Source organism: Stylophora pistillata, chromosome 2, assembly GCF_964205215.1.
Source record: "Stylophora pistillata chromosome 2, jaStyPist1.2, whole genome shotgun sequence".
Lineage (NCBI taxonomy): Eukaryota > Metazoa > Cnidaria > Anthozoa > Scleractinia > Pocilloporidae > Stylophora > Stylophora pistillata.
Window position 1 is genome coordinate 5034701 of NC_142520.1, and position 17500 is coordinate 5052200.

Here is a 17500-nt window from a genome sequence, read left to right on the forward strand (position 1 = left end):
TCCTAACCATTTCTAATGGATACTCATTGGTGAGCAAGTATAAGTTTGAAAACAAAAAATGTTTTTTCCTTCTGAGAAACCCTAGGTAGGTCCCTTACTCTCAGGAATTGTCTCTTGGATGTGGTTTTGGATTTCTAGACCATCTGACCTTGGTTATATCCGGTACTCATTCTCGACATAAAGGATACTTCTCATGATGATTACTTGAACTGTTATATTATTATAATTTGGATCAAATGCAAAGCTATCCGCGCCTCAGCTTCAGCAGGTTATAATAATAATGATGATTTAATATTTATATTGCGCAAATTAATATGTGGATATGATCAAATGCGCATCACAACACTTTTCGGGGGACTTTGGCCGGACTGCATCAGCGGTTTACAAACAATCGAAGGAAACGTGTTTGAAGATGCCCCCTCCCCCCAGTTCCCAGTAAACAGGCCAGACCACATTACAGTAATCTCGTGAGTGGGTTCTTATCCAGCTCTTCTGAGTCGTACCAAACTTTCTAAACGTACTTAATTTAAGATATACACAGATCTAGACTGTGGAAAAAGACTACGATGCCGATTCAGATCTCAGGGACTTCAACACCACTTTCATTGTCATTGCGAGGCTGGACAAGAATATTTCTCGGAAAAACGATATTCCCATCAGTTTCATTCACTTGCGAGGCTCGCTTAATGCTCGTCCCTTCATCTATAGTTGGGGTGACCTCAGTGATCCTTCTTTTAAAGCGAGATCTAATCTGCAAGGATAAGGTGAAATCAAAACGATTACAAGAGTTTTAAAACTGATCGTGCTTTGAATTGGATCGATATAACTATGGAATTACATTTCTTATTAGAAAGTCGAAGCCTAGCTAGAAAGAAATCTGAACAAAGGTACAAAGAGAGCTAAGAACAACATTGAATAACATACCTCGGAGTTTCTTACGCAGTGAAGGAGAAATACTAAGAAGCCCTGTTAAATCATAAAGTGGGATATCAACTTAACGCCTGCAGTATAACTTTTTTTATTGCCTGTGTGTAGACTCATAAAGCTTTCATCTATGCCCCCAACCCCCAGTTCCCTGAATATGCAATTTTATGGTTAGAAAAATGTCCAAATTACTGGTATTAATCAAATGTTCTCTATTTTTACAAGTTGCTTTACACTAAGTTTAGCACATGGTAATCTACTAGGCACGACAATATGCGTGACAGTGACACTACTTATATTATAAGATCAATAATATAAGATAAATTTTATGAGATGAAGAAAACCATCATCATTGCAGATTCAAGATCGTGAGATTGGTTTTATGATTTTATTTGTTATTTTTAATTCCAGAAAATTAAATTTTACTTTTTCTTATCATTGTAAAGAGTGATCGGTATTTTTATTTTACAACATTAGAGTCCTGATTGTCTGTTTTTTATTTAATTTTTCTTTCTCGTTAACGTTATTTACTTAAGAACGCTATAGTTGTTGAAAGTTTAATAGCCGTAAGGGGTCTATTTTCCAAGCATGTGGTAATGGGATAGAACGTTCGCTTAAAAAGGCATTCGAGTATCAGAGAGAGCTGAGAAGTCATAATAAACACTGGTGAACTTGTGCTCTCACATGAGTAGGGTGTATATCATATGAGTAGAGATAAAGTCTTATTACTGACTTCGACTTTGGTGAGATTTATCAAACCAGAAGTCACCCAGTTAGCTAACTCATATTGGACGGAGTTCATTTTATAAAATTTGTGTTTAGTTTACCTGAGTGGAGTTGAGAAGCGTGAAAATGTAGGCGAACGCTTTGTGCAAGGACAACAGAAGACCAAATAGCCACGTGATCCCCAGCAAAGGAATCATCACCATGCATGCCCTGACACCAAGCCTACAAAATCATGGGAAAAAAAATAAAGAAGAAGAAGATAGGTTGCTTTCATTTTCGTAAGTAGGTATTACTTGTAAAAGGAAGCAAAGAAAAAGGCGAATGGCTCACCGTGATTTATATTCTACAGGCGCCGCTGACATACTCACCTTATTTGTTCACTGTGTTTGTCTTTCGCCTGATGCATGATTGTCATTTCCTTGATAACTCGCCCCAGTAGCATTGCGTTTAACTGAAAAAAAAAAAAAAAAAAAGAATATGCACTCATCAAACTAAATCAAAAACAACATGATTTCGAGGTAGAGCTAAGTTTGCACTTAAGGTAAAGGACGTAAAAAGTTTGACGCTTCCCCCTCCTTGTCATTCCACTAAGTTTCTCAGGTTTACCTGAAAATGCGTTCGTACACATTTATGTACCTGAGTGGAGGGGAAGAAAAGCACTGTACACACAAAATGTCTCGCCTAACAACACAAGACAATGAACCGTTAAAGTTTCGAACCAGAGGCCCATTTCTCGAAAGTCCCGGTAACTTAACGGGCCCGTAAAGCTGTTCTGTTTTCATTCAAGATGTCGATTTAAACATTTTTGAAAATGATACAACAAAACTATTAGCTAAATAAACAGAAAAGGACTGGTTTGGGTGCCCGAACCTGCTTTTTTATCCTTTAAATTTTGATTTTAAAACATGGCTGCGGGTCCGTTAAGTTACCGGGACTGTCGAGAAACGGGCCCGTGGACTTCTTAACCTGCCGTCCAGCGCGATAACCGCTTAATGCGTCCTCTAACAATGGGGTCTCACAAAGGAAAACATACACTTTACATTTCGCGGAATACTATCGAACATAGTGAATGAAGTTAGAGGTAAGTGGTAAGAAAGAAAACATCGTCGCGATTCTAACGATAACTGAAGGAAAAACGTGAAAGCGAATAAACCTTAAGAATTTAACTTACCAACTCAATCAGCAGAACGAAAACAACAAATATCCATATCATCCCGTTAGCAGATGAAATCCAGCAGCTGAAGTAAATTAGGTATCGGAAACTTTGATAAATTATCAATTAATGTTTAATTATTGTGTACATGCACGTACACAGTATCCTCTATGCCCGGTTTGCTTGCAAGTAAAAATCACAAGAGAAATAAAATAAAACAAACAAACGAAAAGGAAGAAAACGACGATTCGTGATATACTCATGGATCAAGAGAAAAAAGTCCTCACTGCTTACAATTTTTCACTGATATAGCTTGTAATCCCCTCTTCGCTTCCTGCTGCAATGCTTAGCGATATGGAGACGACGAGGGCGGGTAGACCTGTGTATTTGAAACTCGAAGTGATTACAATGTCAAACTACAAGGCTGTGGTGATGATGGTAGTGATGAAGGTGATGACAATGGTGCAGGTAATTATTCATGTTTTGCTTTTCAAACAATTATCAATGAGAGTATGACAAGTTTTGAATGCATTTTTACCCCATGAAAATCCATGTGACACCTTCATCTTGTCGTTGATGTTGTAAACTTTTACAACAAATAGGTAAAGATAAATTCCTTCGACAAGCATCCAGCAGAAAGCAGCCATCAGGAGATACTGCACTAAAGCTGCTATTGTAACACAGGCAGACTGCACAGGATAGAAAAAATGGCATGGACTGAATAAGTTAAGAGCAGGTTACCGTCATAAGGATTAACACAAAGAGACTCCACGTTTTTGATGTAATATCTCACCTTGTTCTCAACAGCACCAATTCCGGTTAGAAAGATAATTTGCCCTGCACCAAGTGAGGTGACTAGACTCACTCGGATCTGAGATAAAGGTCCCCTCATGTCTCTAATCAAAATTAAACAAATGATCTGTAAGAGGACTCCTCCATATCAGTTCTATCCTCATTTTATACAAAGCCATGTTATATACTTTGGGAAACAAAAGATAATTCGACTTGGGTCATATCACTTTGTGCGTCTAAGGTCATAATAGTTTTTGTTCGGTCTAAAACATCGGCTGGCTTCGGAATGCTTGTGTGGAATTATGTCATATACTTACGTAAGAAGAGCATAACTGATAATTGTTAAAGTGCTTCCAACTAAAGAGATAGACAAGCCCACGTACGTAAGAATTTTCAGCGCCTTTTCGTCAGTCTTGAAAATGAATACGAAAAACAGAGATTCAATAATCAGAACAGAGAAAGGTTACGTACCATACACCCGGTTTAACACCGACGGAGGGAAAAGCGCCACGCCGATACATGGTGCCTTTTGAAATCAATGTATGAATATTTCGCAATATCCCTACCTTAGTTAAACTGTTACCGCTCGTTCCACTATCAAACTGCATAAGAACTGCGAAGTGAGTTAGATGATTGCAGCTGCACTCGGTGTAAGTTTCGTTCCTAGATTTTAGAAGACACCCTTGCCCTGACCATCTCGAGGGCCTGCAGAAAGCATTTAGAAAATCAGTCGTAAAATTTCCCTTCCCCCTTCCCCACTATAACAAAAATTAATAAACGAAACAACTGACATTTCGATCGACCACGTCTTATACGGAGGTCTGAGAAAGAGGAAAATGAGTAAGAAGTGAGCATACTATATGATGTGCCACTCACAAAAGCCTCACCTGTATGAAAGAAGATTCCTCAAGAAATTTGATAATTGGAGTGAACGATGTCATTAGTTAATTCAAAGTTATTTACCTGTTCTCGAAAGTATTCCAAAACATGCAGCTTCTGTCCAAAGTTGCAGGCTGAAACCGTGAAATTACAATTAGTGTTAAGTAATTCAGCGTCTTTCGGGCCAATAAGGAGGTAGGAGTGCTCCCGCCGCATTTTTTTCAGACCCCACCCCCATTTGTGATACATCTGAAGAGTTGCTTCCCAATATTTCTGGTCTAATTTGCCTCTCTTTGAGAGGCGCCCTAAAAAGAACTAAGGTCTTGAAGTCATAAAAAAACTAACACTAACAATTTAAGGTAAAATAAAGCCCACCATAACAACAACAACAAAAACGACAACAAAAGTCAACCAAAATCAAGACTAAAAAGAGGAAACAATTGCATATATAGAAATAGAAACAACGAAAATGCATACAGAAACACGGATGGTACAGGAGAGATGCGTTAAGAGAGAGAAATTGGTAAAGTTTGCTCATATTATCCAGATATACTAAAGCTTTTTAAACTCTTTTAAATAGTTACAAACATGGCTGCAACTGTCTCTTGATTAAATACAACTTACCTTTAGGTTTTTAAATCTCAACGTGATATTCTTCCTGAGTTTGGTGTTCCTTGGCCATATCGTTGCAGACAAGATAAATGTGTTGATGTTCCTAACCATGATTCCCAATAATTTTGCAAAATGCTTAGATTAAAAAAGCTATTGTGTGCACTTATTTCATCACAAGTCTTGAAATCTCCGTCGAAATTTCTTTATGGACCAAAGTCGACAAAGCGAAGTTTCTTTATGATCCAAAGACGACAAAGCGGAAATCCTTAATTCCTAGTCTATCTTTTTAATATGCATTCAATTTTTTTTCTATGTATATCATTCAGATGTCAAAAGTCACTCGAAAGACCAACAAATAAACAGAAAAACAAGACAAATAAAAGTAGACGAAAAAAAAAAAGATAAATGTTCTTAAAGACAAAAAGAAAATTGATAAAAATGTATTAAAAGAAAATCAAAACAAAAGCGAAACAGAAATTCAATCTGGGATCGAGCACATTCTTCTAAACTTGCCTGGTGTAGCTTATCTACACACCAAAAGAGAGCTATAAAAACATGAAGATACTATATATAGAACTAGGTTTTAGCAAACCTTCGTTCGCTGAAAGAGGCAGAGTTGGCTTGTTTCGGTTGAAATATTTCATGGAGATCTTTGTAAATGACCGCAAGTGCCACTGATCCTAAGACGCAATAGTGGAGGCAATTTTAATACTACTGGTCTAATAATAAAAAGAAGGACAAGCAATCACGACTTTAAGACCTTACAAGCCAAGTAGTTAATTCAAATGGTATGCCTTACGCTTGAATAGGAATAAAATATATCGATCTACAGACAAATAAACAAATAAATATAAACAAACAACCAGATTAAAATCTCAGTCATTCAGTTTGAATTTTCCTTCGTACATGAAACCCAGCCCCCTTCTGACCATAGCCCTGATAATCAAAATATAACAAAATCTTCGAACCTGATTGGTTATCACTAGCCTGATTTATGCACTTATAGGACAGTGTATGCTTCATGCTTGTAATTGGGCAATGTAATAGGAAGGTTGAAGGGATACTATGAAAGTAGACAGGACGTGTTATGTGCGCTCGCTGTTGCCGCGCTTTTCGCCGAGTTCAATGTTGTTGTTGCTATTTCTGTTTGTTTGTTTTTCTTCTGAAAACATATTACTTATGTTTAGTTTCTTTTCTTAAATTTGTCATAGACTTTATTAATTGGCAACAGGACTTCGTGTCGTCTAATTCTTTGTTTGATTAAAGCCCGAGTTGAACTACTTTAAAAAAAAATGAAAAATATGTCACTCTCCAACCGTTATCCAAGCCTGCAGTGAAAAGGCTGAGAGAGTTTTCTCCTTTATCATCCCCAAGTTGGACATCACTCTCATTTTCGTTAAAAACCTTCCTGACCAAAATATCTGATGAAAAAAAAAAGTATTTTAAGCGCAGGCCAAAATAAATAAGGATGCTTTCGTATTAGTCACAAGTTACCGTTCACGAAATATTTAGGCCTAGAAGGTCTGAAAACCATTACTTAGAAGAAGTCAAAGCAAGCACTTTGGAATGATCCCTAGTCAAAGGAGTGTTCTCAATTTGAACTTCGGATAAAGTGTAGGTGATAATTTTTTAATCATAAAACTTGTATTACCGCGACGGATTCGAAAGTTTTTTTTCTTTAACACACTCTGTTGCGAAATTGTATGGTATTGAAAGACTCCTTAGATACAATCGGTGTGCGATAGGAATTCGCTGGTATGAACAGCCTTAATGGGGGTTTTATACATGTCGCCAACAGGACGCGATGAAAGGTTGATGGAGACAAAGCTTTCAACCAAAGTCAATAGTTTAAAGCAAGTATTGCCCTAGCAGATTTTTCTCAAAAATGCCATGAAAAATGCATGAAATCGGTATCAGAAATCAAGAAAACTCCCAAATCAGCTTTTAACATTTACTCACCTGCATGTTCACTACTGATATAAATCTCAGGTGTGGTTTGATTAAGATGGTGTTGTGAATAATTCCCGATGAACTCCTCTAAATCAGTAACGGAGAGAAGAGCACGCTCCGTCTTTTCTTGATTTATTTTAATTCCAGGAGGGCTTATCACTTCTGTTAGGATGGTGTCAAGAAGTGTCTTGCTTGGAAACTGAGAAGGTTAAAAATAAAAAAAAAAGTTTCGAGTAGGAATAAGACGGTGGTTAACGTATGTCATCGAGTAGCCTTACTCGTGAAGGAATAAATAAATGAATGGAATACAAAATCTATGCAAAAGCTCTGTAAAGAGTGAAAGGAACACTAAGAAACATTGGGCGCTAAAAAATGTCCCACAAGAATTAAATGCACGTACTTCGATTGCTGATGTTAGCCTAATGGAAAGAAAATGCGGTTCCTTTGCCCAGCATTGTTTCACTGTAATACTTCCCATATACGACGAGTCTGTTCTATTTGTCATGATGATAGAGAGGTGTCTGCGAGGCCTACTGCATCTCCACATTTTCTTACAGCGCGAGGTCCAACTGGACGACTGTCCGAAACAAGACGCCAACTGCTCACACCAAGATTTACAACATTCCTTGTCAATAGGTGGTTCTGTTTCATTGAAACATATCAGCTTATGCCAGTTCTGACGCCATGGGCCAGTCTTCTGCAGGCACTCCGTACCGTTAAGTGCTGAGTGACTGAGATTTTTGTTATGGATGGAGCAATGACTACCTGCGTTAGAAAAGTGAACATTTAGTGGAAGCATTTAAAAATGTCAACGATGTTCCTCGTTTGCACACATACTGTATTTTATTTCTTTTATAAAATACATTTTTTTGTAGATCATTTTTATTTCCACTCACGTCCTGTTCCATGGACTTTCAGAAACAAATTATAGTCGGTAGAGAACCCCAAGAAGTTTTTGATTGCTTTTGTCTTTCTGTTTTTATCGCTTTTCACTCGTTATCAGTATTATTGGTCTGTAGAGAAAATCTCAGAGTTATTCGATGTTTAGACCCTCAGTTTTTTCTGACTTCACTTATCTTCTCTTATTAATTCTGTAATTAATTTTTTTTTTGGGGGATGGTGACCCGCTTTAAGATTGAAGTTACAGTGTAAAGTTTATAGGCCAACACCTGTTCTTTTGTTTTTTTTGTTTGTTTTTTTTTGTCTTTTCTTACATCTTTTGAAGGGACAATTACCAGCAATAAAAAATCATTGATTTTCCCGAGTAGTTCGCTTCTTAAGATTTATTTAGCGATAGATGATACATTCAGTGTCAAGCCTTGACGGCAGAGGTGAACACCTCAGACAATGTCGATCTCTTAAAATGTCCTATTCCCTTTTTCCTACAAAGAAATTACAAACCTTGTGCTGAAATTAGCATGATCTTAGTCGCTGTGGGAGAGATGAAACCAGACAAAATGTAAATCACCAGTCATAAATAATAACTCCCTAATTCATAACCATGACGAGGCAAGGGGGTGGAGTGGGGGGAGGAAGGGGGATTTGGCAAAAGAATCAATTGCGAGGCAAGCACTACGACAATAAGATACCCATGGAAATGTGGTCTTAAAACGATCAAATGTTAGAGAGTTTATTTTTCCGATTACGTCATCTCTAGCGGAACATCTATAAAGTTTTTCATTAATCCTCATTTATGAAAAAACCTGCAGTCGAAAATTAAAATAAGTAAACCATCATATCTTTTTTTCACCACTAATAAAGGGAAACGTGTCAGTGGAAAATTTGACACACGAAATACCGCCCGTGTCAGAAATACACCTTCACGGCGACAGTAAATAGACTGAGGTGTGTCGCCGCCATGCGATTGTTAAGGAGAAAGAAACTTAATTACAACCACTAAAGCGGAGTTCTAGCGACTCATAACATAGTTACCGGTATACTTGAAATATGTAAGACCATTTTTATTTTGTTTTCTGAGCTAACTACTCATTGAAAAGGTTTTTGTCACGGCAGAGCGCTTGTGTCGACAGAGGGGTCTAGAAAATACATCTGTTTGAAAGGAGATCGCAGTTACGTTTTGTCCTCACTCGGGCGACGGACTACGTTTATTGCATAGAGGAAAATTAGGATAACATGGTAGAGATCAATGACCACATATAAAAGAGATTAAACACAGAGCGAATCATACACAAATCGCCGAGAAATTTTAGAAAAACGAGTAAATTAATTTGTTGTGTTCCGGTATAGGTATATTTTTTTACCTACATGTAATTTACATCTTGTTTGTAATTCGCTTTTACTCATAGTAAAGAGATGACAAAAGGGAACATCCAAAATAGAAAAAAAAGCTCCCATCTTTCCAAATGTCTTTATTTCTTCCTATTTCTTTTTCCTCACCAGATTTTCACGTCTATTAAGTGCGTCAATACAAGCATCAAGAAATTGTAAAAGCATTCTGTAATAATATCAGAGAGAAAACGTAACAAGAAGTCACTAAAACTGCCTCTAGCTACGCTACACCGAACTGGTTTGATACAAGTACTTACCAAGAACGATCAATAGTCCAAGCAATGGCATTTTTTTGAGAAACTCCGTCCAGGTGAAAGGATTTTCCCTTATATGTAGGGATCCAAGATAATCCGGCGATGACAATATCGACAACCGCAGATTTACCCTAGCGAATTAATATCTCTTATTCAGACTGCTTTACTCGGGGCCCTATAGAGCTGAGATGTAATACAATCGAGAGAGGGTAAAATAAAGAAGGGCAAGTCTCACTGAGCGCGGAGTGAGGCACTAAACGGTTAGATTCAATGCTTTGTTTTCACATTATGGCTTGATAACTTAGCTTTTAAGCTCGTAGATCCATTATAACTTCTCCGACGACACGTTGACATTAGTACGCGCCTAAACAGGTGGATAATGGATATAATAATTTCGGTCCGCATCAGATGGCAAAAGCTTTGTAAAAAAAGGAGTATTTAAGGTTTTATTGAAATTTTGTTTTCGTTTAGCATTTGTATTAGCCTCGTATTCAGTTTCTTCAAGCAACATAAGTGTAAATTTGTGCTTGTTCCTATCGAGTACTTGCTATAGATTAAACACGAAACAGTACAAAGTTGAACAGAAACGATACCTAATATTCAAATTTCACCATTCTATGTTTTTTTTTTTTTTTTTTCAGTTGAAAGCAGTCAGGGCATGCCCTATGTTGACAATCACTATCGCAGTCTGATTGGTTTTTGGAAATAAGTTGACAAACAATTGTCTGTTGCGTTGACGATTATTTTCACTGCTATTATCAGACCATGTTCATAGGAAGCAAAATATGTTGGTCCGGCCGATCCCCGGCCGGACCAACACTCAAGGTCTTAAAACGATTTAGAATAATTTTCTACCTTTCTATAACTTCAAGAAATGGTTAGATATTCTAGTCTTCTCAGATTGGGACGAATAAATGGAGGTCCTGTCTCCTGCAGGGTTGGGGATATAAAGGGATAATCTCCACCAAATTTTAACTTTTGATTAAAATGTAGATCTTTTGCCAAAATAACTACCGGCAGAAGAAAAAGTTCCCTAAAACCTTTCATTTGATTAAAATCCTGGTGTAAAAGCGCGAAATTCACTCAATTCAAAGAGCGGAAGTTGAAATGGCTCCTAGTTAAACGCGTGATCAATGACGTAAAAAGGAGAACTGGAAAACATACGAGCGATCGCAATGGAGTCCGACTTTGGTGATTCGAGTTCTTTCTTTTCGGATTCATCGTCAGTGATCGAGAGTGCAGACGCTCAAGGAACTTAAACATATATATGTTTGAATAAAGGCCGATAGTTTCGAAAGAAACTGTTTGGGGCAGCGTGGGTGGGGGTAACGAAATAACTTGGATATATCAACAAAGTTGAAGTGGTAAATTGGCCACCGTAATGATTACAAAAGCTGCCGTTTCGAGCGTTAGCCCTTGGTCGGAGCGAATAAAGGAATTGTGGGTTGTGTGTGCTTTTAAAGGCAGAGAATGGAGCTACGTTATTGGTGGGAACATGGCAACGAGAAAAACAAGAATGTGGAAAGGAATGACAAGGACACATCGAAACCACTCGCTAGACATTTTAATTTGGATATATCAACAAAGTTGAAATGGTAAGTTGGCCACCGTAACGATTAGAAAAGCTGAAGTTTCGAGCGTTAGCCCTTCGTCGGAGCGAAGGGCTAACGCTCGAAACGTCAGCCTTTATAATCGTTACAGTGGCCACTTTACCATTTCAACTTTTTTGATATATCCAAATTATTTCGTTACTCCCACCGACGCAGCCCCAAACAGTTTCTTTCGAAACTATCAGCCGTTAGACATTTTAATTTACCTAATCATTCTAAGCAACATATGGCAATCTGCGATCTTTCCTTACACTTAGGTAGCAGGGAAAGCCGTAAAAATCTTGAACTAAAGCTCATCTTTAAACCAGCAGTCTAAATCCCACAGGGATCAACGAAAGCTTTTCATTCCACTAATTTATTCTTGTTTTTCTCGTAGTGTGCTTTCAAAGGCAGAGAATGGAGCTACGTTATTGGTGGGAACATGGCCGCTCCGACGAAGGGCTAACGCTCGAAACGTCAGCTTTTGTAATCGTTACGGTGGCCAATTTACCACTTCAACTTTGTTGATATATCCAAATTATTTCGTTACTCCCACCGACGCAGCCCCAAACAGTTTCTTTCGAGACTATCAGCCTTTATTCATTTGAACTTATCTTTGTCTAAGACTTCCCTTTCGAGCAGACAACGTAAAATATCTAAAAGTTCCCAATTTCATCTTCTTTTTGGACATAGTTGTTTAAAAATATGTTTCTATTATGTGGAAAATAGCTGATGCGTTGATCGCATAATTTCTTCAAATTTTGATTATTCATTAAAAGCCAAGATGTTCGTCATCTTGGGTGCTAATGAAATATAAAACTGCCTAGCTTCGCTTGTTTTAACAGCAAGTTAACTTAAAGTATTATTACAGTTTTTCGTTACTTTTTAGAATAGAATTTTGCAAAAGGAAACTATGATATATGCCCTTTTCATTTTCTTTTCAGCTTTTTGATTTTCTGGCTGGGCGTCTTAAAGCTTAGCTCGAGCATTTATCCTAAACATCTGTTTGATGCAGTTCAAATTAAAACGAGTGGAAATTTACATCGACCACTTCTAAAAATGTCATCTTATAATTTGTCGAAAACCCTCTTTCGTCGCACAGAACGATGAAGACGGTGTTGCCTCTATACAGTGTTGCTACAAAATGGTACCTTCTCACAAGTTGATCGATATACAGCAAACAACGAGGTATAACGACAACACTTATTCTAGAATTTTCACGCTGTAAAGCTATTTTTGATAAGATATACCGTAGCTTTGGTAGCGTATTCCGTTACAATCATGATCATAAGGTACTCATCACTAAAAATTGTTTAACTCCACGCTTTTATCATCTATTGATTTGTAAGTGTAGTATTGATCCCGAAAAAAAAAAAAAAAAAACAATTCTCCCGTATATTTGCATAACACTGTTTGTTGTTATAGAACTTCCACTGTCAAGAATGCAGTTTTCTACCGGAATTAAATTCTCAGAATTGGAGAAAGGTAATTACTATATAGAACGCCATTTTGGGACTTTCCAATAACTGATTAAACCATTCAAAAGTGATTGTTGCCTCTTACTCTGGTAAAATGATAATGTTGGTGACAATACTCACTAAGAACGAACGCCACTAGATGAAATGGGCTTGCCAAACCATACAGAACTTTGTTCACCATTGCTGGTCTTACTTGACGTAAATGCAATGTTGTTAGATGAGACTTGTATCAATCGATTCACTTACAAAGTATCATCAAGATGAAACTATGTGTACTCGATGCGCATATGACTGATACCGTATGTTTTAATTCACAATTTATTCCGCACTATCGATTTTCACCTGCTTTTATATTATTTCATCCGTTGCAACGGGCGCATGAAATACACTTGATATTAATAAATGATTCATTGACTATCAACGCACTCCATTTATGTTGGAAAAAGCGCATAAGGAAGATTCCGACCGCATTCCATTCACTCTCACGTTTCACCCTCACAACCACTCAGTTAAATCGATCATTGTTAAAAACTTTAAATTACTTGAAAACGATACAGAGACAAGCACTATCTTTTCCCAGCCTCCGCTCATTTCATTCAAACGTGACAAAAACATAGGCAATTTTTTGGTCAGAAGTTCTTTTCAGACTAATGACAAACCCGGCATTTTTAAATGCGCTCCTGCACAATGCAAAACGTGTCCTTTCATTCACAACACTGATAAAATATCGGGACCTGAACGATCCATTCAGATCTCCGATCACTTCACGTGCACCTCCGTCACTGTAATCTATCGTATAACTTTCACTTATTGCAAAAAGATATACATCGGCGAAACAGGCAGAAGACTAGGTGACCGGTTCCCAGAACACCTTCGAGACGTGGAAAGGAATGACAAGGAAACATCGAAGCCAGTCGCTAGACATTTTAATTTACCTAATCATTCTAAGCAACATATGGCAATCTGCGGTCTTTCCTTACACTTAGGTAGCACGGAAAGCCGTAAAACTCTTGAACAAAAGCTCATCTTTCAAACCGGCTGTCTAAATCCCACAGGGATCAACGAACGCTTTTCATTCCACTAATTTATTCTTGCTTTTCTCGTTGCCATGTTCCCACCAATAACGTAGCTCCATTTTCTGCTTTTAAAAGCACACACAACCCACATTTCTTCTATTCGCTCCGACGAAGGGCTAACGCTCGAAACGTCAGTTTTTTTAATCGTTACGAGAGTCAATCTACTACTTCAACTTTGTTGATATATCCAAATTATTAATTTTTCGTTACCCCCACCGACGTAGCCCCAAACAGTTTCTTTAGAAACTATCTGCTTTTATTCATTTATATTAATCATAGATTGTAAATTAGCGATGTTATATTAGTATTGGTTGTATTTTAAAGGATTTTCTCTGCTATCCAATAGGTTTTTAGTTTTTTTATAAGTGCAACAATGTGTAGTTTCATAGGTTACGCTGTGCGCCCCATGAAACTTTCTTTTCCTGGCATGCTGAAGTTAAAAAAACTGCGTCATAATGATAATAACAATAACAAAAATAAACTACATATTTGTAAATCTTTTCTGTTTCAGCTCTATCCTCATTTTATATATAGCCTCGTTATAATTCGTGAAAGGAAAGATCATTTGACCTGGTTTATATCAATCCTGGCTGCTTTTAGGTATTTACACGTCTGAACTGATAGCAGTTTTTGTTGGGTCCTATAATCTCGGTTTGCTTCGTGTGTGGTCGGATGATCGTTAAAGTGATTCTAACTAAAGAAAAGGCTAAGCTCACGTATGTGAGATTTTCCAGCGCCTTTTCGTCCTTTTCGCCTTTCGAAAATTAATACAAAAAAGTGGCTGAATTAATAATTACAGAAAAAGGTTACCTTGTGTAAGCCCTGCTAAATGCAGACGTGGGAAAAAGTATCATTGTCTTACTGCCTAGTGAAATTCAGTGATGGCTGTTAATTAATATTCCTACCTTAGTGAAACCCTTTCTGTCGAACTGCATAAGAACTGGAAGTGAGTGAAAAGATTGCAGCTGCACTCGGTGTAAGATTTGCTCGTAGCATTTAGGGAAACAACCTTCCCCAGACCAACTACAGGGCATGCGGAAAGCAGTAAGAAAAGCAGTCATCAGACTAAAAAAGAAAGAAACAAAAAAACAAAACAACAACAACAACAAAGCAAAAACAAAACAAAACAAAACAAAGCAACTGGCGGTTATATTGACCAATTCCCACGTAAGGGCCTGCAGAAAGCAGTTGAAGGAGAAATATTAAGAAGCCCTGTTAAATTATATGTGGGAAGTCAAATTGTATCTTGCATTGTTTCATCACAAACAGTTTACGACCTGGTAAGCTAGGAGGGAAGGGGTAATACAACTTATAGCCTTTACGTGTACTTTTTACTCTCCTCAGGTATATAATGGAATATCATACGATCGAAAAAATTGTCGCAATCTCGATCACAATCATGATTGTGAGGCCCCTAGTGTTCTCTTGCCATATCCTAAATTGACTCCATTTGAATTAAAAAAAAATTGTCATAACTGAAACTAAATAGAGATATTTTATTTGTCTCATGAAGTTTTTCCTGAAGTACACTTTCTCATAAAATTGTAAAGAGTGGCCCATATTTTTATGGACAATGATTGAAATTCTGATGATCTGTTTTTCTCTTTTTTTCTCTTGCTAACAATGTTACTTAAGAACAAAAAAACTGTTGAAAGTTTCAGTCGCCGTCTAGGGTAGTTTTCCAAGCATGTGCTAATGGGATAGAACGTTCGTTTTAAAGGTTAGTTGTGTGTCAGGAAAGAGCTTAGAACTTATCATAGACATCTGATATCAGCAGAGATAACTCTGATTTCTGACCTTAAAACGGAAGGATCTCATTTAGAGGTGAATCCACTAACTACCTTTTCCTTCTCTAAACATTTTGTTAAGTTTACTTGGCTTGAGTTGAAAAGCGTGAAAATATTGACGAACGCTATGTACGAGAGCGACAGAAGACCAAATATTCACGTGTTCTCTACCAACGGAATCATCACCACGCATGCCCTGACACCAAGCCTATAAAATCATGGAAAATCAAGATAGTTTGCTTTTCTTTAGTTCTAATTCGGCATTATTCGCACAAGGAAGCAAAGCAAGAGGCGAAAGAGTTACATATATCTACCTCAGGTGCCGCTGATAATATTTGAAATTCATATAGCGCAAATTCCATATACATGATTAAATGCGCTTTACATGAAAATAAAGAAAATGTAGGGAAAAAAAAATATATATATATTTACTATTTTCCTAATGAGATAAGAAATTAAAAAGCACTAACCAAGTGTCATAGAATATTAAGCATGGATCAAAGTCTCTGTAGAGTTTGGCGATAAGTACTTCCTAGTGCGCCAGATATTATGAATACAATAAAATAATACATTACAAACTTTGGTACAATGAATATATGAAGTTCATATGTTTTGAACTGCGGATGTAGATACGTATGATGGACGATCCTCGCAGTAGAGAGCGCTGTTTATACAATAGCGACAATCAGACATGAAAAAAATCAGGCCCGTACGGGATTCGAACCACTGACCTCTGCGATACTAGTGCAGCGCTCTAGCAATTGAGCTAACAAGCCTACCAATTGAGCTAACAAGCCTACCAATTGAGCTAACAGGCCTACCAATTGAGCTAACAAGTCTACCAATTGAGCTGACAAGCCAACTGCTAGCCTTGTTAGCTCAATTGGTAGAGCGCTGCACTAGTATCGCAGAGGTCAGTGGTTCGAATCCCGTACAGGCTTGTTTTTTTTTTTTAGGTCTGATTGTCGCTATTAGGGAACTGTAGCATCACGTTTACGGCAAACGGCGAACTTGAGGAGGTCACGTGACCACCGCTTTGCCGTCAAGTTTGCAATTTGCCGTTCCAGTTTCGACGGGAAGAAGGCGCTTCAGCCGTAAATGATTTACGGGAAGGTTTTTTGGCCACTTAACGAAACCGACTTCCGTTTGACACTTTTAGTAAGAATTTTCTACCATCTATAGATCCAAATGTCGTTTTTTTTCATCGATTAAAAAAACAGTGTATTTTGCATGATCTAAATGGAAGAAAGCCGAGTGGTGAAAGAACTTGAAAACAAAATGGCGGCTCGAAGTTCCTAAACATGTCCTTGCAAAGAAGCACAGTTATGGAGTTCTGTATCAATGTATGCCTTCTTCCATTTCTATAAAATGCCTTTTAGATAGCCAAACACTTGCCAAGAGGTGATGCGGCGACCGAAGTGGCCCAGCGAAGGCCAAAATGTCCCGCTGATTAAAGGAAATTCCGAGGGTACTTTCCCCTATCTTTCGGAAGACAAAAAACCCGTCGTGCTCTCAGGGCGAGCTTTTAGAGAATGAATGAATGGCCTTATCTCAAAATACCTTGGAGAAGATAAAAAAGCTCTTAAAAGGTAGGCTTTTCCCGCCAAAAGACGTCGACGCCATGCTGAATTCAATTTTGGTGACGACGGCAAACAGGAAACCTCAAACCGCTAGCAGCCGTTTGCGGTTGGAGTAAACGCGATGCTAAAGGTCCCTATTGTATAAATAGCGCTCTCTACTGCGAGGATCGTGCATCATACGATTACAAACTTTGTTTATATGAACATTCATAGATAGTTTGTCGTCAAGAAAAGTACCAAGGTTTTTGACAACAGATGATCTTTCAACCTGGGAACTTCCAACAGTAATCAAAGAGATTTTAATTTTTGATAGTTGTTGCCGGGTCCCCAGAATAATAAACTCCGTTTTTTCATCGTTGAGAAGGAGTTTATTATGATCCATCCATATGCGGATATCATCGATGCAACTTT

General features: G+C 37.7%; 1 protein-coding gene across 1 annotated transcript in view; it reads right to left on the reverse strand.

The window, feature by feature from the left end:
- Positions 1–12807, reverse strand: part of LOC148736784 (adhesion G protein-coupled receptor D1-like) — a 13656-nt gene extending 849 nt beyond the window's left edge. The window contains exons 1-19 of the mRNA XM_088751031.1: positions 12767–12807; positions 9583–9710; positions 8438–8467; positions 7437–7801; positions 7046–7235; positions 6403–6507; positions 5679–5766; positions 5099–5189; positions 4559–4608; positions 4162–4291; positions 3913–4007; positions 3597–3699; positions 3342–3492; positions 3098–3182; positions 2822–2888; positions 2019–2101; positions 1752–1872; positions 925–966; positions 1–751 (exon numbers count right to left, since the gene is read on the reverse strand). The exon at positions 1–751 is cut by the window's left edge and continues 849 nt beyond it. Coding sequence (XP_088607157.1) covers positions 575–751; positions 925–966; positions 1752–1872; positions 2019–2101; positions 2822–2888; positions 3098–3182; positions 3342–3492; positions 3597–3699; positions 3913–4007; positions 4162–4291; positions 4559–4608; positions 5099–5189; positions 5679–5766; positions 6403–6507; positions 7046–7235; positions 7437–7801; positions 8438–8467; positions 9583–9613 — 2004 coding nt within the window. The 5' untranslated portion in view covers positions 9614–9710; positions 12767–12807 and the 3' untranslated portion in view covers positions 1–574. The remainder of the gene's footprint in view (positions 752–924; positions 967–1751; positions 1873–2018; positions 2102–2821; positions 2889–3097; positions 3183–3341; positions 3493–3596; positions 3700–3912; positions 4008–4161; positions 4292–4558; positions 4609–5098; positions 5190–5678; positions 5767–6402; positions 6508–7045; positions 7236–7436; positions 7802–8437; positions 8468–9582; positions 9711–12766) is intronic.
- Positions 12808–17500: the final 4693 nt, after the last annotated feature.